General features: G+C 46.4%; 1 protein-coding gene across 3 annotated transcripts in view; it reads right to left on the bottom strand.

The window, feature by feature from the left end:
* Positions 1–25875, bottom strand: part of LOC124006702 (oxysterol-binding protein-related protein 6-like) — an 88922-nt gene that overhangs the window by 19061 nt on the left and 43986 nt on the right. For 2 of the 3 annotated variants that reach the window (XM_046317163.1, XM_046318761.1), the window contains exons 4-12: positions 25673–25726; positions 24482–24595; positions 23590–23781; positions 20788–21067; positions 16196–16299; positions 7533–7713; positions 4131–4261; positions 3585–3692; positions 2914–3045 (exon numbers count right to left, since the gene is read on the bottom strand). In XM_046317163.1, the coding sequence (XP_046173119.1) occupies positions 2914–3045; positions 3585–3692; positions 4131–4261; positions 7533–7713; positions 16196–16299; positions 20788–21067; positions 23590–23781; positions 24482–24595; positions 25673–25726 (1296 nt within the window). The remainder of the gene's footprint in view (positions 1–2913; positions 3046–3584; positions 3693–4130; positions 4262–7532; positions 7714–16195; positions 16300–20787; positions 21068–23589; positions 23782–24481; positions 24596–25672; positions 25727–25875) is intronic. The other variant, XM_046317987.1, reaches the window with a different exon arrangement.

Genomic DNA, 25875 nt, shown 5'->3' on the forward strand with positions numbered 1-25875 from the left:
CACACACAGGACAGTACACACACACACACACAGTACAGTACACACACACACAGGACAGTACAGTACACACACAGTACAGTACACACACACACACAGTACAGTACACACAGGACAGTACAGTACACACACACAGTACAGTACACACACACACAGTACAGTACAGTACACACACACACAGTACAGTACAGTACAGTACAGTACACACACACAGTACAGTACAGTACACACACACACAGTACAGTACAGTACACACACAGTACAGTACACAGTACAGTACAGTACAGTACACACACACAGGACAGTACAGTACACACACACAGGACAGTACAGTACACACACACAGGACAGTACAGTACACACACACAGGACAGTACAGTACACACACACAGGACAGTACAGTACACACACACAGTACAGTACAGTACACACACACAGGACAGTACAGTACACACACTGCATTTTGCCAGTGACTAACAAACTGCAGTCAGTGCCTGCTATCTCTTCTCTCTCTTTCTGCAGTCACCACAAGATGAGACACTGCAGCATTTCCACTTTACATATACAGTAACATACAATGATCTTACTGACGGTACCAGAGAATAGCAGATTGTGGCTGTTGGTAGTAATGGCCTCTAATGCAGTACAGTCGGCTGCTGGAAGAGGGTTTATTGACCAACATAACTCTGCTGGTTTGAATAGGGCCTGGTACCTGAGGGAGAGGGTTTATTGACCAACAAAACTCTGCTGGTTTGAATAGGGCCTGGTACCTGAGGGAGAGGGTTTATTGACCAACAAAACTCTGCTGGTTTGAATAGGGCCTGGTACCTGAGGGAGAGGGTTTATTGACAAACAGAACTCTGCTGGTTTGAATAGGGCCTGGTACCTGAGGGAGAGGGTTTATTGACAAACAGAACTCTGCTGGTTTGAATAGGGCCAGGCCCCTGAGGCAGAGGGTTTGGCTCTAGCCTGGTGATGGATCTCCGTGGTGAGTAATCCTTCAGCAGAACTCTAGATAGCAGCACTTGTTTTTCACACCTGGGGAGCAGCCAGATAGGCCTGAAGGGTGATGGCTCTTATGGGGCCATATTGACTGATGCTCGGTACTCATGGCATTGGGTCTGTCATGGCAGTGAGTTAAAAAGAGCCAACTCTGTGGCTTAAGAACAGACAAATCATCAGACTGGAGGAAGGACCATGTCAAATCCATAAAGAAGGGCGCACCATTGAAAACCTGGAGTTGGTTTCATGAGAAATTGGACATGACTGGACTCAGTTAAAAGGACATGACTGGACCCAGCAGCATTATAGACTAGAGACTGGAGAGTCCCCCTCTAGTTTGGAGAGTCCCCCCTCTAGTTTGGAGAGTCCCCCCTCTAGTTTGGAGAGCCCCCCCTCTAGTTTGGAGAGTCCCCCCTCTAGTTTGGAGAGTCCCCCTCTAGTTTGGAGAGTCCCCCTCTAGTTTGGAGAGTCCCCCTCTAGTTTGGAGAGGCCCCCTCTAGTTTGGAGAGCCCCCTCTAGTTTGGAGAGCCCCCTCTAGTTTGGAGAGCCCCCCTCTAGTTTGGAGAGTCCCCCTCTAGTTTGGAGAGCCCCCCTCTAATTTGGAGAGCCCCCTCTAGTTTGGAGAGCCCCCTCTAGTTTGGAGAGCCCCCTCTCTAGTTTGGAGAGCCCCCTCTAGTTTGGAGAGTGCCCCCCTCTAGTTTGGGGAGCCCCCTCTAATTTGGAGAGCCCCCTCTCTAATTTGGAGAGCCCCCACTCTAATTTGGAGAGCCCCCACTCTAATTTGGAGAGTGCCTCCCCTCTAATTTGGAGTGCCCCCTCTAATTTGGAGAGCCCCCCTCTAATTTGGAGAGCCCCCTCTAGTTTGGAGAGCCCCCCTCTAGTTTGGAGAGCCCCCTCTAGTTTGGAGAGCCCCCCTCTACTTTGGAGAGCCCCCCTCTAATTTGGAGAGCCCCCCCCCCTCTACTTTGGAGAGCCCCCCTCTAGTTTGGAGAGCCCCCTCTAGTTTGGAGAGCCCCCTCTAGTTTGGAGAGTGCCCCCTCTAGTTTGGAGAGTGCCCCCTCTAGTTTGGAGAGTGCCCCCTCTAATTTGGAGAGCCCCCTCTAGTTTGGAGAGCCCCCCTCTAATTTGGAGAGTGCCCCCTCTAGTTTGGAGAGCCCCCCTCTAGTTTGGAGAGTGCCCCCTCTAGTTTGGAGAGTGCCCCCTCTAGTTTGGAGAGAGCCCCCTCTAGTTTGGAGAGCGCCCCCTCTAGTTTGGAGAGCGCCCCCTCTAGTTTGGAGAGCGCCCCCTCTAGTTTGGAGAGTGCCCCCTCTAGTTTGGAGAGTGCCCCCTCTAGTTTGGAGAGTGCCCCCTCTAGTTTGGAGAGCCCCCTCTAATTTGGAGAGTGCCCCCTCTAGTTTGGAGAGCCCCCTCGAGTTTGGAGAGTGCCCCCTCTAGTTTGGAGAGTGCCCCCTCTAGTTTGGAGAGTGCCCCCTCTAGTTTGGAGAGTGCCCCCCCTCTAATTTGGAGAGTGCCCCCTCTAGTTTGGAGAGCCCCCTCTAGTTTGGAGAGCCCCCTCTAGTTTGGAGAGTGCCCCCTCTAGTTTGGAGAGTGCCCCCTCTAGTTTGGAGAGAGCCCCCTCTAGTTTGGAGAGAGCCCCCTCTAGTTTGGAGAGCCCCCTCTAGTTTGGAGAGCCCCCTCTAGTTTGGAGAGTGCCCCCTCTAGTTTGGAGAGTGCCGCCCTCTAATTTGGAGAGCCCCCTCTAATTTGGAGAGCTCCCCCTCTAATTTGGAGAGCCCCCTCTAGTTTGGAGAGCCCCCTCTAGTTTGGAGAGCCCCCCTCTAATTTGGAGAGCCCCCCTCTAGTTTGGAGAGTGCCCCCTCTAGTTTGGAGAGCCCCCTCTAGTTTGGAGAGCCCCCCTCCCCAGCCCTCTCTCACCTCGTTCTCTGACGAGCTGGCCGACAGCAGCACTTCCTGGGCGTCGAAGAACTCCGACACAGACTCTGACATCGACAGCCTGCTCTCATTGGACGTCTGTTGAGTCAGAGGGATTCCCCTCTGCTCACTCCCCTTTTTTTTAAGGAAACAGAGAAACAAAATCAATACATTGTCTTTTACTAAGTGACTTTAGGTGGCGAGACGACATAGAACTGAACTGTGTGAAAGTGGAGACGGTGGAGGACCAGCAGTCATTGGAGACTTAATTCTTCCTTTATTCCTGGTAGGATCACGTTGTTTTTTTTTCCATTTACCTTGAAGTCAGGCTCAGCACAACTTTAATGATCAGTGAGCTCACCTGCCAAGACATACTGGAAACACCATCTTTCTTTAAGGACAGGAATCAATACCCTAATTGGTAAACGCAGTAAAGCAGAGGATACACAATGTTTTCCAGTTAACTAAAGTTACTTGTCCAGCTCTACAACAGGATGTATAAAACCACAGAGGAGATAAACAGCACACAAGATCACTGTTCTCCCTGACGCCACCTGGTAGCAACCAGCTGGCTGCCATAAGCACACCCAGCACTGCAATGGCACGTGTCCTGCACTTCAGGGACAAGGACAACAAAACAACAACTTGATCCAGTAGAAGACGTAGCTAGCTACCTCATCAGGACTGGTGATGAGGTTCACACTGATGGTTTGTTCAGACAGAACCGACTCAGAGTGGATGCGGCCCAGTCGGGTTTTAAGCTCAGCGTTTTGGGACAGGGCCTGAAATGAGGAGAAATACTAATCAATCACTAATCTGTCAGCTGGATGAGAGGGGTGGAGAGAGGAATACAGAACTAAACAGATAAACATTACAACTGGATCTATATTGTACAGCTCTACATTCATATTCAGCTCTACACTACATATCATGGCTGCTCTGTTTTCGTCTCACTATGTGACTATATGCAATGGATCCATTCACAAAGAAACAGAAATCAAACTCAAGCAGTGATGAAAGTCATACCAATTCCTTTGAAACCCCTCATCTCTCCAGCCAGTACATTTCATGTTTCAAGTGCTGCACATAATATTTAAGGTGATGTAATGTGTTCTGACAAAAAAACAACACAATTAACCATTTATAGTGACTGTTCCCAGTGCGGGAGGATTACGGGTAGTGTAGAAGGAGAATTCTAAACGAACACCTGCCGGTCTCACCTGTGACAGAGACTTCCTGAGGGTGATGACCTGGGCAGGCCGCTCTGACTCCTCCTGGTCTGAGAGAACAGATTTGATCTTCTCCTTCTCCATGGCCACTGTGTTGAACGCAGACTTCAACATGGAGTGGACTGCAAAAGACAGGAACCAGAAGTCACTTTAAACACGCTCTCTGGTTACTTACAACTCCTACTAATGGTTTCCCTACACTTTGCTGGTATGGTGTAAAGGGACGGGCCGATGCAGGAGCTTCCCGGGGCAGCAAAAACACAAATAATAATATAATAATATGTTTTAATATATACAGAGCATTGGGAAAGTATTCAGACCCCTTTTTCCACATGTTGTTACGTTACAGCCTTATTCTAAATAATGTATTCAATTAATATTGTAGCATTGAGTCTTCTTGGGTATGACTCTACAAGCTTGACACACCTGTATTTAGGCATTTCTCCTATTCTTCTCTGTAGATCCTCTCAAGCTCTGTCTGGTTGGATGGGGTGTGTTGCTGCACAGCTGTTTTCAGGTCTCTCTAGAGATGTTAGATCGGTTTCAAGTCCGGCCTCTGGCCGGGCCTCTCATAGACATTCAGAGACTTGTTCCGAAGCCACTCCTGTGTTGTCTTGGCTGTGTGCTTAGGGTCATTGTCCTATTGGAAGGTGAACCTTCGAGGTCCTGAGCGCTCTGGAGCAGGTTTTCATCAAGGATCTCTCTGTACTTTGCTCCGTTCATCTTTCCCTCGATCCTGACTAGTCTCCCAGTCTCTGCTGCTGAAAAACATCCCCACAGTATGATGCTGTCACCACCATGCTTCACCGTAGGGATGGTGCCAGGTTACACCGTGACAGTGCCACTGTCAACTGTGGGATCTTATATCAACAGGTGTGTGCCTTTCCAAATCATGTCCAATCAATTGAATTTACCACAGGTGGACTCAAGGATAATTAATGGAAACAGGAGGCACCTGAGATCAATTTCAAGTCTCATCGCAAAGGGTCTGAATACTTAGGTAAATAAGGTATTTCTGTTTTGTTTTTAATTATACATTTTCAAACATTTCTAAAAACGTGTTTTCGTTTTGTCATTATGGGGTATTGTGATGTCATTATGGGGTATTGTGATGTCATTATGGGGTATTGTGATGTCATTATGGGGTATTGTGATGTCATTATGGGGTATTGTGATGTCATTATGGGGTATTGTGATGTCATTATGGGGTATTGTGATGTCATTATGGGGTATTGTGATGTCATTATGGGCTACTGTGTGTAGATTGCTCAAGATTTGTATTTATTTAATACATTTTAGAATAAGGCTGTAACGTAACAAAATGTGGACAAATTCAAGGGTTCTGAATACTTTCCTGAAGCACTGTACACTTCATATTTTATAGTAAGAACATATACATTAATGAGACAATGAAAGAGAACATATACATTAATGAGACAATGAAAGAGAACACATTAATAAGACAATGAAAGAGAACATTTTATAGACAATGAAAGAGAACATATACATTAATGAGACAATGAAAGAGAACATATACATTAATAAGACAATGAAAGAGAACATATACATTAATGAGACAATGAAAGAGAACATATACATTAATAAGACAATGAAAGAGAACATATACATTAATGAGACAATGAAAGAGAACATATACATTAATGAGACAATGAAAGAGAACATATACATTAATGAGACAATGAAAGAGAACATATACTTTCCCCAAACAACCTTGCTGACTGTTGCAGGTGTTTCAAAAGTGACATTCTGGATTCTTATAAAACAAGCGGTACGAGCAAGAGCAGTGTTTCTCTCATCTTGGAACTTTGTCTGGGGTTGACAGCTTATCGGCCTTATGTCACGGACGTGTAGCCTATGTCCAACGGGATATTTCAACTGGTCTGGTTGGCTTTCCCCCCAGTAAATTTACCCATGGGCAGCTACTGAAGTGAACAAATTGCATCTTTGTGCGCCGATTTCATTACAGAAAATGAGGGTGTTCCAGGAGGTTGTGCTGGGGATAACAAAACCCCAGGCCCTATGATTTCATTACAGAAAATGAGGGTGTTCCAGGAGGTTGTGCTGGGGATAACAAAACCCCAGGCCCTATGATTTGTTCATCTGGACGTGAAGTGTAAATACATTTGTTGGTTGGCGTGAAATGCATTCCAGTGTAGTTAACATGACCTATCAATCAGTGCAGCAGACTGTGCGTGTTTGTGTGTGTGTGTGATTGTGTATACAGTATATGTGTGTATGTGTGTGATTGTGTATACAGTATATGTGTGTATGTGTGTGATTGTGTATACAGTATATGTGTGTATGTGTGATTGTGTATACAGTATATGTGTGTATGTGTGTGATTGTTATACAGTATCAATGTGTGTGATTGTGTATACAGTATATGTGTGTATGTGTGTGATTGTGTATACAGTATATGTGTGTATGTGTGTGATTGTGTATACAGTATATGTGTGTATGTGTGATTGTGTATACAGTATATGTGTGTATGTGTGTGATTGTGTATACAGTATATGTGTGTGATTGTGTATACAGTATATGTGTGTATGTGTGTGATTGTGTATACAGTATATGTGTGTATGTGTGTGATTGTGTATACAGTATATGTGTGTATGTGTGTGATTGTGTATACAGTATATGTGTGTATGTGTGTGATTGTGTATACAGTATATATGTGTATGTGTGTGATTGTGTATACAGTATATGTGTGTATGTGTGTGATTGTGTATACAGTATATGTGTGTATGTGTGTGATTGTGTATACAGTATATGTGTGTATGTGTGTGATTGTGTATACAGTATATGTGTGTATGTGTGTGATTGTGTATACAATCACACCTGTTTCAATCTTCCAGAGATTTGAGACTGGGACGGAGGTTCACCTTCCAGCAGGACAATGAGCCTAAGCATACTGCTAAAGCAACACTCGAGTGGTTTAAGGGGAAACATTTAAATGTCTTGGAATGGCCTCGTCAAAGCCCAGACCTCAATCCAATTGAGAATCTGTGGTATGACTTAAAGATTGCTGTACACAGTATTTCCTTGAAGAATGGGCAAAAATCCCAGTGGTTAGATGTGCCAAGCTAATAGAGACATACCCCAAGAGACTTGCAACTGTAATTGCTGCAAAAGGTGGCTCTTCAAAGTATTGACTTTGGGGGGTGAATAGTTATGCATGCTTAAGTTTTTTTTTTTTTTGTCTTATTTCTTGTTAGTTTCACAATAAAAAATATTTTGCATCTTCGAAGTGGTAGGCATATGGTGTAAAACAAATGATACAACCCCCCCAAAAAATATATTTTAATTCCAGGTTGTAAGGCAACAACATAGGAAAAATGCCAAGGGGGTGAATACTTTCACTAGCCACTGTACCTTTCTGAGCGATGAGGCAGAAGTCCTCCTGTAGTTTGATGTAGTCACCGCCACACTCCATGTTGTCAGGAATCTGGCGAGAGACAGGGGTCTGGAAGTCCACCTGCTCAGCGCACAGGTTGGGGTTGGAGGAGTGGAGGCGTGTGGGCGACATACTGGCACTCACAGGGAGAGAGGGGACCTGAGAGAAGAGGAAGGGAGGAAGGAGAGGAGGGAGGGAGGAGAGGAGAATGGAGAGAAATGAGAGGGAGAGGAGGGAGGGAGGAGAGGAGAATGGAGAGAAACGAGAGGGAGAGGAGGGAGGGAGGGAGGAGAGGAGAATGGAGAGAAACGAGAGGGGAGGAGGGAGGAGGGAGGGAGGAGAGGAGAATGGAGAGAAACGAGAGGGAGAGGAGGGAGGGAGGAGAGGAGAATGGAGAGAAACGAGAGGGAGAGGAGGGAGGGAGGAGAGGAGAATGGAGAGAAACGAGAGGGAGAGGAGGGAGGAGAGGAGAATAGAGAGAAACGAGAGGGAGAGGAGGCGAGGAAGGAGAGGAGAATGGAGAGAAACGAGAGGGAGAGGAGGGAGGGAGGAGAGGAGAATGGAGAGAAACGAGAGGGAGAGGAGGGAGGGAGGAGAGGAGAATGGAGAGAAACGAGAGGGAGAGGAGGCGAGGAAGGAGAGGGAGGAGAGGAGTGTCAGTACCACTTGGAGACTTGGGAATGTAGTAATGTGATCTACAGGTGGATTTCCATAAGACCTTCTGCGGTCTCTTCTGACATAGTCAAGACGGATACTCACTCTGTTTATATCACTATATGAATCACACCAACTCTGACAAGTCATATGGGACAGCAAAGCACAGATGAAGCTGAGGCTTCGTTCCAACCAATGTTCTTTTTAAGCCTTGGCTATAAATACATCACTTCAAATTGCTTTAAAAAAACAAACAACGAAAAAAATGATTCCCCTTGTTTCTCCTGGACTGATGGCTCACTCAGTCATTAACAACACTATGTATGTGTACCAGAGGGCCGCCAGTGAGAAAACAGCTGGTTCTGGGCTACCTGGTGAGTAAACGGTTGGTTCTGGACTTCCTGGTGAGAAAATAGTTGGTTCTGGGCTACCTAATCTACCAGAACACACGCAGTGATAAAAACTAAGTATCATGAAGGAAAAGGCTTTTAAACTGTTGCCATAGGTAAATTGGGAGAGTTTAAAAAAAATAGTGTAATATGAATCCAAAGCATGATTAGCCTTCTCCTGAAGCTTTACAGAGTGTTAAAAGTAAATGGGGTAATTTAGTCAACATGAGAATAAGGCATTGTGGTTAAGGCTTTGTATTATAATAAGTACAAAATGACATTGAATCGAGAGCAGATAACCGAAAATGTTCTTTGCCCTGACATAATTGCATAACGTACAGTTAGGACTATAATTACTGTTCCCTGAAGGAGGGAAACGAGGTACCACACAGCTATTAGGAGTTTGCTCGCTAAATACCTCTACTGAAGAACATTAGAATCACGCCTGACAAGGCCAAGCAACGCCATGCCTCACCGGAAGCCCCGCCCTTCCACAGGGGATAAACTCGAGGCACGGATTCATTCCTTCAATTAAGTACTGCTCTTCACCGAGCTCAGAACCGGGCGGCCGAATAGGTGCTGTACCTCGTTTCTCCTTCAGGGAACAGTAGGTACAGTCAAAACTCTACGTTCCCTTTCAGTCGGTCAACTCGGTACAACACATAATATATAACTACTGTTCCCTGAAGGAGGGAAACGAGGTACCACACAGCTACGGGGATATGAAATCAAGCCCCAAGCCGAACCCCCAGTGGACACCAAATGAAATGGCCCCACCACAGACCACCCAGAGTTCCAACCCGACAGGAAAACCTCCGGTATCTGGGTATTGCGCAATCTACCCATACACTGGGAGGAGTGTCATCCAAGTGATAAAACCTCACAAAAAGTGTGTGGTGATGCTCAACTAGCCGCAACACAAATATCTCCTTCAGGCAACCCTTTAAACAACGTCCAAGAGGCCGCCAGACCCCTGGTAGAGTGGGCGTGTACACCGCTATGTAATTCCTGTCATTTGCCAGAGAGATATCCTCCACAATCCAGTTAGAGAGATATCCTCCACAATCCAGTTAGAGAGATATCCTCCACAATCCAGTTTTAATTTTAATTTTTAATTTTACCTTTATTTAACCAGGCAAGTCCGTTAAGAACACATTCTTATTTTCAATGACTGCCTGGGAACAGACTGCCTGTTCAGGGGCAGAACGACAGATTTGTACCTTGTCAGCTCGGGGGTTTGAACTCGCAACCTTCCGGTTACTTGTCCAACGCTCTAACCACTAGGCTACGCTGCCGTTAGAGAGATATCCTCCACAATCCAGTTAGAGAGACGCTGCTTAGAATGCGTTCTACCACGAGCCGGATTATCAAAACAGACAAAAAGTTAGTCACACAAACTGACACCCCTGGTCCGCTCAATGTACATGGTAATGCTCGTACTGGACACAGGGCATGCAACCTGAAAAGCTCAAAAGCTAAAGACCTGTATAGGACATAGTCATGACCTTAGGGTCAAAGGTCACATTAGGACGTAATGTCAACTTAGAGTCGTCAAGGGCGAACTTCATACAGACTGGATAGTAGCAACGACGTTTAGAGGTAAACATCTTGCCATCAGATTGGACCTTTCAGGGGCCAAGCCCACAGATTCCAAATCTCCGGCCGCGGGTTCCGGACATGTTCGTGCACCTGGGACAACAGGTCCCTGCGCAATCCCGCCTAAAAGGATGATCCCCCATGAACCAAGGTAGTTTGGGCCAATGGGGAGCCACAAGGATCAAGGACAAGCCCTCCCAACGTACCGTCTAGTGAGTGCTGAATCAGATCCACAGCGGGAAAAGTGTACCGGAGGGTCAAAGGTCCCTGGTGCGCGAGAGCATCCGTTTCTAACGGAGCACCCAGGTGCCTTATCTAGAAAAACTGCTGATAAGTCGCATTTTCTCACGATGCGTAAAGATCTATGTCAGCCCTGTCTAATATTTTCTATATCTAGGAGACCACCCATGGGTACCTGGAGTGAGGGAAAGTGTTGCACTGCTCCACAGCAGTAGAGAGCGAGCAAAGGATAAGAGAGCTTGAGACCGCACTCCTCCCTGCGCCACCGCTGTCCTGTTTTCGCTCCTCACCAGCACATGCTGAACTGTCAACAATGGGAAAAAACACCTGAGCGCCATGTACACCTCCAACAGTTCCAGGTAATTGATGTGCAGGCCGCTCTGCAACACTGTCCACAACCCCCGATATACATTTACATTTAAGTCATTTAGCAGACGCTCTTATCCAGAGCGACTTACAAATTGGTGCATTCACCTTATGACATCCAGTGGGACAGTCACTTAACAATAGTGCATCTAAAACTTAGGGGGGTGGGGTGAGAGGGATTACTTAACCTATCCTAGGTATTCCTTAAAGAGGTGGGGTTTCAGGTGTCTCCGGAAGGTGGTGATTGACTCCGCTGTCCTGGCGTCGTGAGGGAGTTTGTTCCACCATTGGGGGGCCAGGGCAGCGAACAGTTTTGACTGGGCTGAGCGGGAGCTGTACTTCCTCAGTGGTAGGGAGGCGAGCAGGCCAGAGGTGGATGAACGCAGTGCCCTTGTTTGGGTGTAGGGCCTGATCAGAGCCTGGAGGTACTGAGGTGCCGTTCCCCTCACAGCTCCGTAGGCAAGCACCATGGTCTTGTAGCGGATGCGAGCTTCAACTGGAAGCCAGTGGAGAGAACGGAGGAGCGGGGTGACGTGAGAGAACTTGGGAAGGTTGAACACCAGACGGGCTGCGGCGTTCTGGATGAGTTGAAGGGGTTTAATGGCACAGGCAGGGAGCCCAGCCAACAGCGAGTTGCAGTAATCCAGACGGGAGATGACAAGTGCCTGGATTAGGACCTGCGCCGCTTCCTGTGTGAGGCAGGGTCGTACTCTGCGGATGTTGTAGAGCATGAACCTACAGGAACGGGCCACCGCCTTGATGTTAGTTGAGAACGACAGGGTGTTGTCCAGGATCACGCCAAGGTTCTTGGCGCTCTGGGAGGAGGACACAATGGAGTTGTCGACCGTGATGGCGAGATCATGGAACGGGCAGTCCTTCCCCGGGAGGAAGAGCAGCTCCGTCTTGCCGAGGTTCAGCTTGAGGTGGTGATCCGTCATCCACACTGATATGTCTGCCAGACATGCAGAGATGCGATTCGCCACCTGGTCATCAGAAGGGGGAAAGGAGAAGATTAATTGTGTGTCGTCTGCATAGCAATGATAAGAGAGACCATGTGAGGTTATGACAGAGCCAAGTGACTTGGTGTATAGCGAGAATAGGAGAGGGCCAAGAACAGAGCCCTGGGGGACACCAGTGGTGAGAGCGCGTGGTGAGGAGACAGATTCTCGCCACGCCACCTGGTAGGAGCGACCTGTCAGGTAGGACGCAATCCAAGCGTGGGCCGCGCCGGAGATGCCCAACTCGGAGAGGGTGGAGAGGAGGATCTGATGGTTCACAGTATCGAAGGCAGCCGATAGATCTAGAAGGATGAGAGCAGAGGAGAGAGAGTTAGCTTTAGCAGTGCGGAGCGCCTCCGTGATACAGAGGAGAGCAGTCTCAGTTGAATGACTAGTCTTGAAACCTGACTGATTTGGATCAAGAAGGTCATTCAGAGAGAGATAGCGGGAGAGCTGGCCAAGGACGGCACGTTCAAGAGTTTTGGAGAGAAAAGAAAGAAGGGATACTGGTCTGTAATTGTTGACATCGGAGGGATCGAGTGTAGGTTTTTTCAGAAGGGGTGCAACTCTCGCTCTCTTGAAGACGGAAGGGACGTAGCCAACGGTCAGGGATGAGTTGATGAGCGAGGTGAGGTAAGGGAGAAGGTCTCCGGAAATGGTCTGGAGAAGAGAGGAGGGGATAGGGTCAAGCGGGCAGGTGTGTTGCCCTCGCACAGCGCACCCTCCATGTGTCTGTCGAGATCACCTTGTGGGATATAACTCGACCCATGGGATTACTCAGCGACAACAGCCACGGGTCCCTCCACCAAGCCCGTAGGCATGACGGGGATACCAGGAGAGGCCAGTTTAGATGTCGTGCTGCGTCCAAGCGACTGTCCACCAACATTACATCAGATCAGCAACAGCCCGAGTGGAACCAAAGTTATCACAGAAGCCATCATCCCCAATAGGCGCAGGAACTGACGAAAACACACTGTGACCCAGAAAAAATTGGGCCAAGCACAACTAGAAACCGGCCTCCCTCTGCGGGGACAAGAATGCACGATTCTCGACAAGTCAAACTCGAGATCCAGAAACGAAATGCGCTGAGATGGATTAAAACATCTCTTCTCTTGATTCACTATGAAACCCAGATAATGAACATTGGAAACCAGCACCTACTCCCTCGACTCCTCGACTCAAGATTTTTGGTTCCAACCTCTGTGTCTTTGTGAGACGCAGAGTAGGTGAACGGATTATCTCTGCATGTGTGGTTCCCACCGTGAAACGCAGAGGAGGTGTGATGGTGCTGTGCTGGTGACACTGTCAGTGATTTATTTATAATTCAAGGCACACTTAACCAGCATGGCGACAGCATTCTGCAGTGATACGCCATCCCATCTGGTTTGCGCTTAGTGGGATTATCATTTGTTTTTCAACAGGACAATGACCCAACACACCTCCAGGCTGTTTGACCAAGAAGGAGAGTGATGGATTGCTGCATCAGATGACCTGGCCTCCATAATCACCTGACCTCAACCCAATTGAGATGGTTTTGGATGACATGGACCGCAGAGTGAAGGAAAAGCAGCCAACAAGTGCTCAGCATATGTGGGAACTCCTTAAAGACTGTTGGAAAATCATCCCAGGTGAAGCTGGTTGAGAGAATGCCAAGAGTGTGGAAAGCTGTTATCAAGGCAAAAGGCAAAAATATATTTTGATTTGTTTAACACTTTTTTAGTTACATGATTCCATATGTGTCATTTCATAGTTGTGATGTCTTCACTATTATTCTACAATGTAGAACATAGTAAAAATAAAGAAAAACCTTTGAATGAGAAGGCGTGTCCAAACTTTTGACTGGTACTGTATATGTGTGTGAGAGAGACACTGGAAATCTAAGAAATAAGAGGTACCTGATGCTGCAATTTTGAAACTTTGCAGACACTTTTGGTTCTCCATCTTCTGTTCATGCGCTTGTCTTTCTTTGACATGTCTACAGAACTATGCTACACAACAAACATGGATGAGAATATAGTTGAAGTCAGAAGTTTACATACACCTTAGGCAAATAAATTTAAACTCAGTTTTTCACAAATCCTGACATTTTATCCTATTAAAAATTCCCTGTCTTAGTTAGGTCAGTTAGGATCACCACTTTATTTTACGAATGTGAAATGTCAGAATAATAGTAGAGAGAATGATTTATTTCAGCTTTTATTTTTTTCATCACATTCCCAGTGGGTCAGAAGTTAGTATTTGGTAGCATTGCCTTTAAATGGTTTAACTGGGGTCAAATGTTTCGGGTAGCCTTCCACAAGCTTCCCAGAATAAGTTGGGTGAATTGTGGCCCATTCCTCCTGACAGAGCTGGTGTAACTGAGTCAGGTTTGTGGGCCTCCTTTGTCTGTCTGTAAACAATTGTTGGAAAAATTACTTGTCTCATGCACAAAGTAAATGTCCTAACCAAGTTGCCAAAACTATAGTTTGTTAACAAGAAATTTGTGGAGTGGTTGAAAAATGAGTTTTAACGACTCCAACTTTAGCGTATGTAAACATCTGACTTCAACTGTATGTGGTGGTTAATAGGAAAGCAGAAATGACAGTTAACGCACACACATCGTTAGCTATGAAATGGTGGATGGTATCATCTCCACACAATTGAGTTAAAAAATATGACTTTATATTTAAGAAACGTTACGATTCAAAGTAAATGGCAAGTCTGATGAATTTTCTTCATCAAATGCAATGTCTTATACATTGATTGGAAAGCAACGATGAATAATGTGAGTCTATTTGAGTGTGTTGATGTACCGTGACAGAGATGGTGGCTGTGTTGAACATGGATTGGGCCTCACACAGCCTGACCATGCGGTCCAGACACACCTCCCATCATCGCCTGGGCGACAAGGAATCAACGCTTCGCCTTCCCCTCCCCTCCCCCTCCCCTCCCCTCAGGAAAGAGTGAAAGTGAGACTAACCACTCAGACCGCTGTTCTGCGTTTAAACTCCCTACTCCTGCTGTGGGTTTGTTTCAAGTTTTACTAGTCGTATGTACAGGATACACGTGGTATACACCGTCCACCGTCCAAAGGCCACGAAGAACGGAGAGGTGTAGTCCAGGGACGCAAAGAGTGGATCCGATCCTGGGTAAACTCTATTAGGCAACAAAACACACGTTTAACGGCAACAAAACAACGGAATAGAGAAGCTTCGGGAACTGAGGGTTGAACACATCCTCAGTCACGTCTCCATCACAAAACCCCCCCTTTTGCGCAGCTGATACTGGCTATTTAATTGGGAATTAAAGGGAAAGCGCCCTATTGGAAGGAGCTGCACTGAGACGGTTCAGAAAAATTCAGGGCCGTCACAATACAGTCAAAAGTTTGTACACATCTACTCATGTCCTGTTGAAAAACAAATCACAGTCCCACTAAGCGCAAAGCAGATGGGAATGGCTTATCGCTGCAGAATGCTGTGGTAGCCATGCTGGTTAAGTGTGCCTTGAATTCTAAATAAATCACTGACAGTGTCACCAGAAAAAGCACCATCACACCTCCTCCTCCTCCTCCATGCTTCACAGTGGGAACCACACATGGGAGATCATCCGTTCACCAACCCTGCTTCTCACAAAGACACGGCGGTTGGAACCAAAAATCTCAAATTTGGACTCATCAGACCACAAGACAGATTTCCTCCGGTCTAGTGCCCATTGCTTGTGTTTCTTGGCCCAAGCAAGTCTCTTCTTCTTCTTATTGGTGTCCTTTAGAAGTGGCTTCTTTGCAATAATTCAACCATGAAGGCCTGTCTCCTCTGAACGGTTGATGTTACAGATGTCTGTTACATGCACTCTGTGAAGCAATCTGGCCTGCAATCTCTAATGGACTTCCTTTCCTGTGGCGGTCCTCATGATAGCCAGTTTCATCATAGCTTTTGATGGTTTTTGCAACTGCACTTTTTATTTGTTTATCACTTTTTGGTTACTACATGATTCCATATGTGTTATTTCATAGTTTTGATGTCTTCACTATTATTAAACAATGTAGAAAATAGTCAAAAATAAAGAAAAACCCTTGAATGAGTAGGTGTGTCCAAACTTTTTACTGGTACTGCACATGGGGTACACCGTCCAACGGGATACACGTGGGGTACACCGTCCAACGGGATACACGTGGGGTACACCGTCCAACGGGATACACGTGGGGTACACCGTCCAACGGGATACACGTGGGGTACACCGTCCAACTAAATACTTAATTGCAGGTTCCTGCGTGTGTGTGTGTGTGTGTGTGTGTGTGTGTGTGTGTGTGTGTGTGTGTGTGTGTGTGTGTGTGTGTGTGTGTGTGTGTGTGTGTGTGTGTGTGTGTGTGTGTGTGTGTGTGTGTGTGTGTGTGTGTGTGTGTGTGTGTGTGTGTGCTACCTGCATGTCAGTGAAATTGGGCGCTGACTGGGTCCTCTGTAGGCCCTCCAGGCTCTGCAGTAACTTGCTCAGCTCAATCAGGCTGGACTGGCAGCGGGCGAGCTCTGGAAAGAAGCAACACAAGGACACGGGTCACACTGGAAGGCCACCTCAGACCCAATGAAGTGACACCCTGCTGTGCTTAACAAATGAGAGAACAATTACGGAAAAACAAATGTCCTTATTAGTTTAAGTAACAAAGTGGAATAATATCATAGACAGGCGCTACTATCAGGATATATTGTAAATCCGTAATACCAGGGCATGGGGGACATACCATAATACCAGGGCATGGAGAACATATACCATAATACCAGGGCATGGGGAACATACCATAATACCAGGGCATGGGGAACATATACCATAATACCAGGGCATGGGGAACATACCATAATACCAGGGCATGGGGAACATATACCATAATACCAGGGCATGGGGAACATATACCATAATACCAGGGCATGGGGGACATACCATAATACCAGGGCATACCAGGGGGGAACATATACCATAATACCAGGGCATGGGGAACATACCATAATACCAGGGCATGGGGAACATACCATAATACCAGGGCATGGGGAACATATACCATAATACCAGGGCATGGGGAACATATACCATAATACCAGGGCATGGGGAACATACCATAATACCAGGGCATGGGGAACATATACCATAATACCAGGGCATGGGGAACATACCATAATACCAGGGCATGGGGAACATACCATAATACCAGGGCATGGGGAACATACCATAATACCAGGGCATGGGGAACATACCATAATACCAGGGCATGGGGAACATACCATAATACCAGGGTATGGGGGACATACCATAATACCAGGGCATGGGGAACATACCATAATACCAGGGCATGGGGAACATATACCATCATACTCCACAAGACATGCCACCAGAGGTCTCTCCACAACCATGGGAGGCGCACAGTACTACATAGAGCCATGACTTCATGGAACTCATGTAAGTAGTAAAATTAGATTTAAAAAACAGATAAAAATAGACCTTATGGAACAGCGGGGACTATGAAGCAACACAAACATAGTGGACGCCAATTACATTACATTCCATGAGGAAACTGCGTGGCAGGCTGACTATCTGTTACGCGAGTGCAGCAAGGAGCCAAGGTAAGTTTCTAGCTAGCATTAAACTTATCTTAGAAAAAACAATCAATCTTCACATAATCACTAGTTAACTACACATGGTTGATGATATTACAATGTTAACTAGCTTGTCCTGCGTTGCAAATAATCAATGCGGTGCCTGTTAATTTCTCACCGAATCACAGCCTAACGGGGGATGATTTAACAAAAGCATTCGCGAAAAAAACACAATCGTTGCACGAATGTACCTAACCATAAACATCAATGCCTTTCTTAAAATCAATACACAGAAGTATATTTTGTTAAACCTGCATATTTAGTTCAAATAAATTCATGTTAGCAGGCAATATTAACTAGGGAAATTGTGTCACTCCTCTTGCGTTCATTGCACGCAGAGTCAGGGTATATGCAACAGTTTGGGCCACCTGGCTCGTTGCGAACCAATTTTCCATAATTTTCCATAATTATGACTTAACATTGAAGGTTGTACAATGTAACAGCAATATTTAGACTTATGGATGCCATCAGTTCGATAAAATACGGAACGGTTCCGTATTTCACTAAAAGAATAAACGTTTTGTTTTCGAAATGATAGTTTCCGGATTTGACCATATTAATGACCAAAGGCTCGTATTTCTGTGTTTATTATATTATAATTAAGTCTATGATTTGATATTTGATAGACCAGTCTGACTGAGCGGTAGTAGGCAGCAGCAGGCTCATAAGCATTCATTCAAGCTTTACTGCGTTTGCCAGTCGCTTTTAGCAATGCTCACAACGCTGTTTATGACTTCAAGCCTATCAACTCCTGAGATTAGGCTAGCAATACTAAAGTACCTTTTAGAGCATCTAATAGTAAAAAGTAAATGAAATACAAATGGTATAGAGAGAAATAGTCGACACGTCATCATTCCTATAATAACTACAACCTAAAACTTCTTACCTGGGAATATTGAAGACTCATGTTAAAAGGAACCACCAGCTTTCATATGTTCTCATGTTCTGAGCAAGGAACTTAAACGTTAGCTTTTTTACATAGCACATATTCCACTTTTACTTTCTTCTCCAACACTGTGTTTTTAAAATTATTTAAACCAAATTGAACATGTTTCATTATTTATTTGAGACTAAATAGATTTTATGTATTATATTAAGTTAAAATTAAAGTGTTCATTGTTCATTCAGTATTGATATTTAAAAATGGTCTGATTAATTATATATATATATAAAAATTGTCCGATTAATCGGTATCAGCTTTTTTTGGTCGTCCAATAATTGCTATTGGAGTTGAAAAATCCTAATCGGTCAACCTCTGATACACACACGCACGCGTGGATTCTGTGTTGTAGATATGTGGAAGTGGAGTCAGGGCCTGAGGGCACACACTTAATGTGTTGTGATATCTGTTGTGAGTGTATTGTAATGTTTTTAAAATTGTATAACTGCCTTAATTTTGCTGGATCCCAGGAAGAATAGCTGCTGCCTTGGCAGGAACTAACTGGGATCCATCATAAATACAAATATGAATACGAATACACAATTCCATCATAGGAACACATTTCCATCATAGGAACACAATTCCATCATAGGAACACAATTCCATCATAGGAACACAATTCCATCATAGGAACACATTTCCATCATAGGAACACATTTCCATCATAGGAACACATTTCCATCATAGGAACACATTTCCATCATAGGAACACATTTCCATCATGTGAACACATGAGAGGAAGAGAGGAAGAGGAAGAGAGAAAGGAAGAGAGGAAGGAAGGAAGGAAGGAAGGAAGGAAGGAAGGAAGGGAGGAAGAGAGTGTCTCCTGACCCCTCCGGTCTCAGCCTCCAGTATTTATGCTGCAGTAGTTTATGTGTCGGGGGGCTAGGGTCAGTTTGTTATATCTGGAGTACTTCTCCTGTCCTATTCGGTGTCCTGTGTGAATCTAAGTGTGCGTTCTCTAATTCTCTCCTTCTCTCTTTCTCTCTCTCGGTGGACCTGAGCCCTAGGACCATGCCCCAGGACTACCTGACATGATGACTCCTTGCTGTCCCCAGTCCACCTGACCGTGCTGCTGCTCCAGTTTCAACTGTTCTGCCTTATTATTATTCGACCATGCTGGTCATTTATGAACATTTGAATATCTAGGCCATGTTCTGTTATAATCTCCACCCGGCACAGACAGAAGAGGGCTGGCCACCCCACATAGCCTGGTTCCTCTCTCGGTTTCTTCCTAGGTTTTGGCCTTTCTAGGGAGTTTTTCCTAGCCACCGTGCTTCTACACCTGCATTGCTTGCTGTTTGGGGTTTTAGGCTGGGTTTCTGTACAGCACTTTGAGATATCAGCTGATGTACGAAGGGCTATATAAATACATTTGATTTGGTTTGAAGAGAGGAAGAGAGGAAGGAAAAGAGGAAGGAGGGAAGGAAGAGAGGAAGAAGAGAAGGAAGGAAGGAAGGAAGGAAGGAAGGAAGGAAGGAACGAAGGAAGAGAGGAAGAGAGGGAGAAAGAGAGGAAGGGAGGAAGGGAGGAAAAGAAGAGAGGGAGAAAGAGAGGAAGGGAGGAAGGAAGGAAGATAAGGAAGGAAGGCAGGAAGGGAGGGAGGGAGGAAGAGAGGGAGGAAGAGAGGGAGGAAAAGAGGAATAGAGTAAGAGAGGGAGGAAGAGAGGAGGGAAGAGAGGAAGAGAATAAGAGAGAGGAAGAGAGGAAGAGAATAAGAGAGAGGAAGAAAGAGAGGAAGAGAGGAAGAGAATAAGAGAGGGAGGAAGAGAGGAAGAGAATAAGAGAGAGGAAGAGAGGGAGGAAGAGAGGAAGAGAATAAGAGAGAGAGGAAGAGAGGGAGGAAGAGAGGAAGAGAATAAGAGAGAGGAAGAGAGGAAGAGAATAAGAGAGGGAGGAAGAGAGGAAGAGAATAAGAGAGAGAGAGGAAGAGAGGGAGGAAGAGAGGAAGAGAATAAGAGAGAGGAAGAAAGAGAGGAAGAGAATAAGAGAGAGGAAGGGAGGAAGAGAGGAAGAGAATAAGAGAATAAGAGAGAGGAAGAAAGAGAGGAAGAGAGGGAGGAAGAGAGGAAGAGAATAAGAGAGAGGGAGGAAGAGAGGAAGAGAATAAGAGAGAGGAAGAAATAGAGGAAGAGAGGAAGAGAATAATAGAGAGGAAGAGAGGGAGGAAGAGAGGAAGAGAGGGAGGAAGAGAGGAAGAGAATAAAGAGAGGGAGAAAGAGAGGAAGGAAGAGAGGGAGGAAGAAAGGAAGGAAGAGAAGAGGGAGGAAGAAAGAGAGGAAGAGAGGGAGGATGAGAGGAAGAGAGGGAGGAAGAGAGGGAAGAAGGAGGAAGAGAGGGAGGAAGAGAGGGAGGAAGAGAATAAGAGAGGGAGAAAGAAAGGAAGGACAAGAGGAAGAGAGGGAGGAAGAGTGGGAGGAAGAACTTACCCTCTGTACACTTGTCCATCTCCTCTGACTCCTGGAGCCATGCGGCCACCTTGCTCTGCCCGTTACTGTAGGAGGCAGGCAAGCTGCTCCTGGTACTGGGGGCTGCGGGGCACTGCCATGGTGGAAGACTGGTGCTGCTACTGGGGGCTGCGGGGGACTGCCACGGTGGGAGGCTGGTGCTGCTACTGGGGGCAGGGGGGGGATGCCATGTTGGGGGACTGGTTCTGCTCCTAAGGGCCGGGGGGGACTGCCATGGTGGAAGGCTGGTGGGCTTGGTCTGCTGGAGGACATGGAGAGAGACAAAAGGGTTGGTTAGTTAACACACCTTAGTCTACAACACCTGAATAACACACACCAGATGTGAAAGAAACATTATGTTTCAGGCTTTCAAGTCTAAGATAAGTCCATACCTTCTAAGAGAAATCTGTATAATAGCTGAAGAAAAGGAAAAGACATAGTATGTGGCCTACAACTCTAAATGTCAAACCACCAAAGATATCCCTTCTGTTTCACCATCACTTCAAAGCAGCAGATGTTTACTGACTCGGTCTCAGGCCCTGTGAGAGTGCTGATCAGTAGGAGGCCATGCAGACCCAGACCCAGCCCGGGCCCAGACCCAGACCAGGCCCAGACCCAGACCAGGCCAAGACCCAGATCCATGCAGGCCCAGATCCAGACCAGACCCAGCCTGGGCCCAGACCAGGCCCAGACCCATGCAGGCCCAGACCAGGCCAAGACCCAGATCTATGCAGGTCCAGGTCCAGGCCCAGGCCAGGCCCTGACCCATGCAGGCCCAGACCAAGCCCAGAAAAGGCCAAGACCCAGATCCATGCAGGCCCAGACCCAGACCAGGCCCATATCCAGACCAGGCCCAGACCAAGAAAAGGCCCAGACCCAGCTGCTCTGAATACAGGCCTTTTTGATGTCCTAATGGCTTCAGTCTGCCAGACTGTTCTCTCCCTGGGGACACAGTGTGTTTGCCTTAACACATTCACAGACAAATATAAGTGATACTGCATTACCCACTGTAATTACCCACTATAATTACCCACATCATTACCCAGAGCATTACTCACATCATTGCCCACATCATTCCCACTGCATTTACACACTATAATTACCCACATCATTACCCTCTGTAATTACCCAGAGCATTACTCACATCATTGCCCACATCATTCCCACTGCAATTACACACTGTAATTACTCACATCATTACCCTCTGTAATTACCCAGAGCATTACTCACATCATTGCCCACATCATTCCCACTGTAATTACACACAGCATTACCCACTGTAATTACACACAATATTACCCACTGTAATTACACACAACATTACCCGCTGTGATTACCCACAACATTATAACTATATTTACACACTTTAATTACACACAGCATTACCCACTGTAATTGCACACAGCATTACCCACAACATTACCCACTGTAATTACCCATCACATTACCCACTATATTTACACACTGTAATTACACACAGCATTACCCACTGTAATTAAACACAGCATTACCCACAACATTACCCACTGTAATTACCCATCACATTACCCACTGTAATTACCCACAGCATTATGGCATTAAGACCATATCTGATTCAGACTCATTAGTCTTATAATTAGCTCAGTAACTGAACAGGGCTGTTAGTAGTAATAGAACCAGTCACAAATGAAATGTTGCGTGTCTGTATACTGAAACATTAATAGCTTTTTATGTGGGTCAGACAGAAAAGAGCTCAGCTTACCACAACAGAGAACAACTGTGCCGAGCTAACTGGCAAAGGAAGAGGAGCTAACTGACAGGGAAGAGGAGCTAACCGCCAGGGAGGAGGAGCTAACCACCAGGGAGGAGGAGCTAACCACCAGGGAGGAGGAGCTAACCCACCAGGGAAGAGGAGCTAACCCACCAGGGAAGAGGAGCTAACCCGCCAGGGAGGAGGAGCTAACCCGCCAGGGAGGAGGAGCTAACCCACCAGGGAAGAGGAGCTAACCAGGGAAGAGGAGCACCAGGGAAGAGGAGCTAACCCACCAGGGAAGAGGAGCTAACCGCCAGGGAAGAGGAGCTAACCCACCAGGGAAGAGGAGCTAACCCACCAGGGAAGAGGAGCTAACCAACAGGGAAGAGGAGCTAACCCACCAGGGAAGAGGAGCTAACTGGCAAAGGAAGAGGAGCTAACCAACAGGGAAGAGGAGCTAACCGCCAGGGAAGAGGAGCTAACCGCCAGGGAAGAGGAGCTAACCGCCAGGGAAGAGGAGCTAACCGCCAGGGAAGAGGAGCTAACTGGCAAAGGAAGAGGAGCTAACCGCCAAGGAGGAGGAGCTAACCGCCAAGGAGGAGGAGCTAACCGCCAGGGAAGAGGAGCTAACCGCCAGGGAAGAGGAGCTAACTGGCAAAGGAAGAGGAGCTAACCAACAGGGAAGAGGAGCTAACCGCCAGGGAAGTGGAGCTAACTGACAAGGAAGAGGTGTTAACCGCCAGGGAAGAGGAGCTAACCGACAAGGAAGAGGAGCTAACCGACAGGGAAGAGGAGCTAACCGCCAGGGAAGAGGAGCTAACCGCCAAGGAAGAGGAGCTAACCGCCAAGGAAGAGGAGCTAACCGCCAAGGAAGAGGAGCTAACCGCCAAGGAGGAGGAGCTAACCGCCAGGAGGAGGAGCTAACCGCCAGGGAAGAGGAGCTAACTGCCAAGGACGAGGAGCTAACCGCCAAGGAAGAGGAGCTAACCGCCAAGGAAGAGAAGCTAACCCACCAGGGAAGAGGAGCTAACTGACAAGGAAGAGGAGCCCACCTTTACTTCATGTTGTCCTGCAGCGGGGGAGGGGGCTGGGTGGGGGTGAGGGATGGGGGACTCGGTGCTGGCAGGGGGAGGAAACGTCCTCATGGTGGCGTCTCGGGGGGAGCGGACGATCTCATTCTGCCGGTAGAGACGGTGGTGGCGCAGCTTGACCACCCAGGAGTCAAAGATGTCTGGGGACTTGATCTGTAAAAAGGAGAGGAAAGTGGAGAGGAAAGAAGAGGAGAGAGATGCCACAGTAGGCTATTGTTCATAGAAATTGTAATCGTCCAAGCCCTCAGACAAGGGCAAGACTACCATCCATCCTGTGAATCTCTGTCACTCTTTCAAGCTAACCTTGAGGTGGTAGAGATGTTTCTCTGTGTCCAACTCAATGCTAACCTTGAGGTGGTAGAGATGTTTCTCTGTGTCCAACTCAATGCTAACCTTGAGGTGGTAGAGATGTTTCTCTGTGTCCAACTCAATGCTAACCTTGAGGTGGTAGAGATGTTTCTCTGTGTCCAACTCAATGCTAACCTTGAGGTGGTAGAGATGCTCCTCTGTGTCCAACTCAATGCTAACCTTGAGGTGGTAGAGATGTTTCTCTGTGTCCAACTCAATGCTAACCTGAGGTGGTAGAGATGTGGTAGAGATGTTTCTCTGTGTCCAACTCAATGCTAACCTTGAGGTGGTAGAGATGCTCCTCTGTGTCCAACTCAATGCTAACCTTGAGGTGGTAGAGATGCTCCTCTGTGTCCAACTCAATGCTAACCTTGAGGTGGTAGAGATGCTCCTCTGTGTCCAACTCAATGCTAACCTTGAGGTGGTAGAGATGCTCCTCTGTGTCCAACTCAATGCTAACCTTAAGGTGGTAGAGATGCTCCTCTGTGTCCAACTCAATGCTAACCTTGAGGTGGTAGAGATGCTCCTCTGTGTCCAAGTCAATGCGGCGGGCTCTCTTCTTGATGGACATGACAGAGAGACCCACATCAATGCAGCCATGCAGCTTGCCTTTCTGAATCTTAGAGAAAAGAGAGTTAACATAAGTCATGTATGGCATCTCATTGTTGCTGTATAAATGGAATCTCAAGGTGAAGAAAGAAAGATATCGGATCATGATCGAAAGGACTAATTGACTCTGTTAAGAATACTTTGCTCTTAATATAATAAATATATGCCATTTAGCAGACGCTTTTATCCAAAGCGACTTACAGTCATGTGTGCATACATTCTACGTATGGGTGGTCCCGGGGATCGAACCCTCTACCCTGGCGTTACAAGCGCCATGCTCTACCAACTGAGCTACAGAAGGACCCCTTGCGGGCCTACTTAACTCTTACAGGACTACTTGAAGTCTAATAGGTCTACTTGAAGTCTAATAGGTCTACTTGAAGTCTTACAGGTCTACTTGAAGACTTATAGGACTACTTGAAGTCTTATAGGTCTACTTGAAGTCTTACAGGACTACTTGAAGTCGTATAGGGCTACTTGAAGTCTTATAGAACTACTTGAAGTCTTACATGACTACTTGAAGTCGTATAGGTCTACTTGAAGTCTTACAGGACTACTTGAAGTTGTATCGGTCTACTTGAAGTCTTATAGGACTACTTGAAGTCTTACAGGACTACTTGAAGTCTTACAGGACTACTTGAAGTCTTACAGGACTACTTGAAGTTGTATAGGTCTACTTGAAGTCTTATAGGTCTACTTGAAGTCTTACATGACTACTTGAAGTCTTACAGGACTACTTGAAGTCTTAGTAAGTAACCACCATGAATCATCATTCTGCACAATATCATGCAGTTTAATTTGTCAGTTTGGTTCAAAGAGATCAAGGCTGACAAGAACATGGCTGCTTCCAGAAGACACTGTGGAAGGAAGGACCCTTTGGAAACATCAGATAAGTGTGGACGCAGCAGTTTTGCCAGTCATTTGAAGATTTCCTACAGAATGACACGGGCAGCAGAAACACTATAGGCATTAGTGACCCTGGAGGTGTTTCTGCTAAGTTACCATTGTGCCATAGGGATGCCAACTGAGGCTGCCCTCCATCCCTGCTCCATCTCTGCTCCATTGGCTACTAGTCAGGGTTACTCACATCAATTGGTGACTTGGAGTACTTCAGCATCCCATTGTCCAGGACAAAAAAACGCTGTGGGAAAAACAAGAACAAACATTGAGTAGGAGAATAACAGCACTTGTCTCTGGAAATGAATGTACTCTTTCTGAAAGAGGGTGTGGTTGATTGCTTTTCTGAAGGGTTTAAACAACAAGGAAATCGATGAAAACAAGTACAAGTGT

This window comes from Oncorhynchus gorbuscha, linkage group LG01 (genome assembly GCF_021184085.1).
Source record: "Oncorhynchus gorbuscha isolate QuinsamMale2020 ecotype Even-year linkage group LG01, OgorEven_v1.0, whole genome shotgun sequence".
NCBI classification, from domain to species: Eukaryota; Metazoa; Chordata; class Actinopteri; order Salmoniformes; family Salmonidae; genus Oncorhynchus; species Oncorhynchus gorbuscha.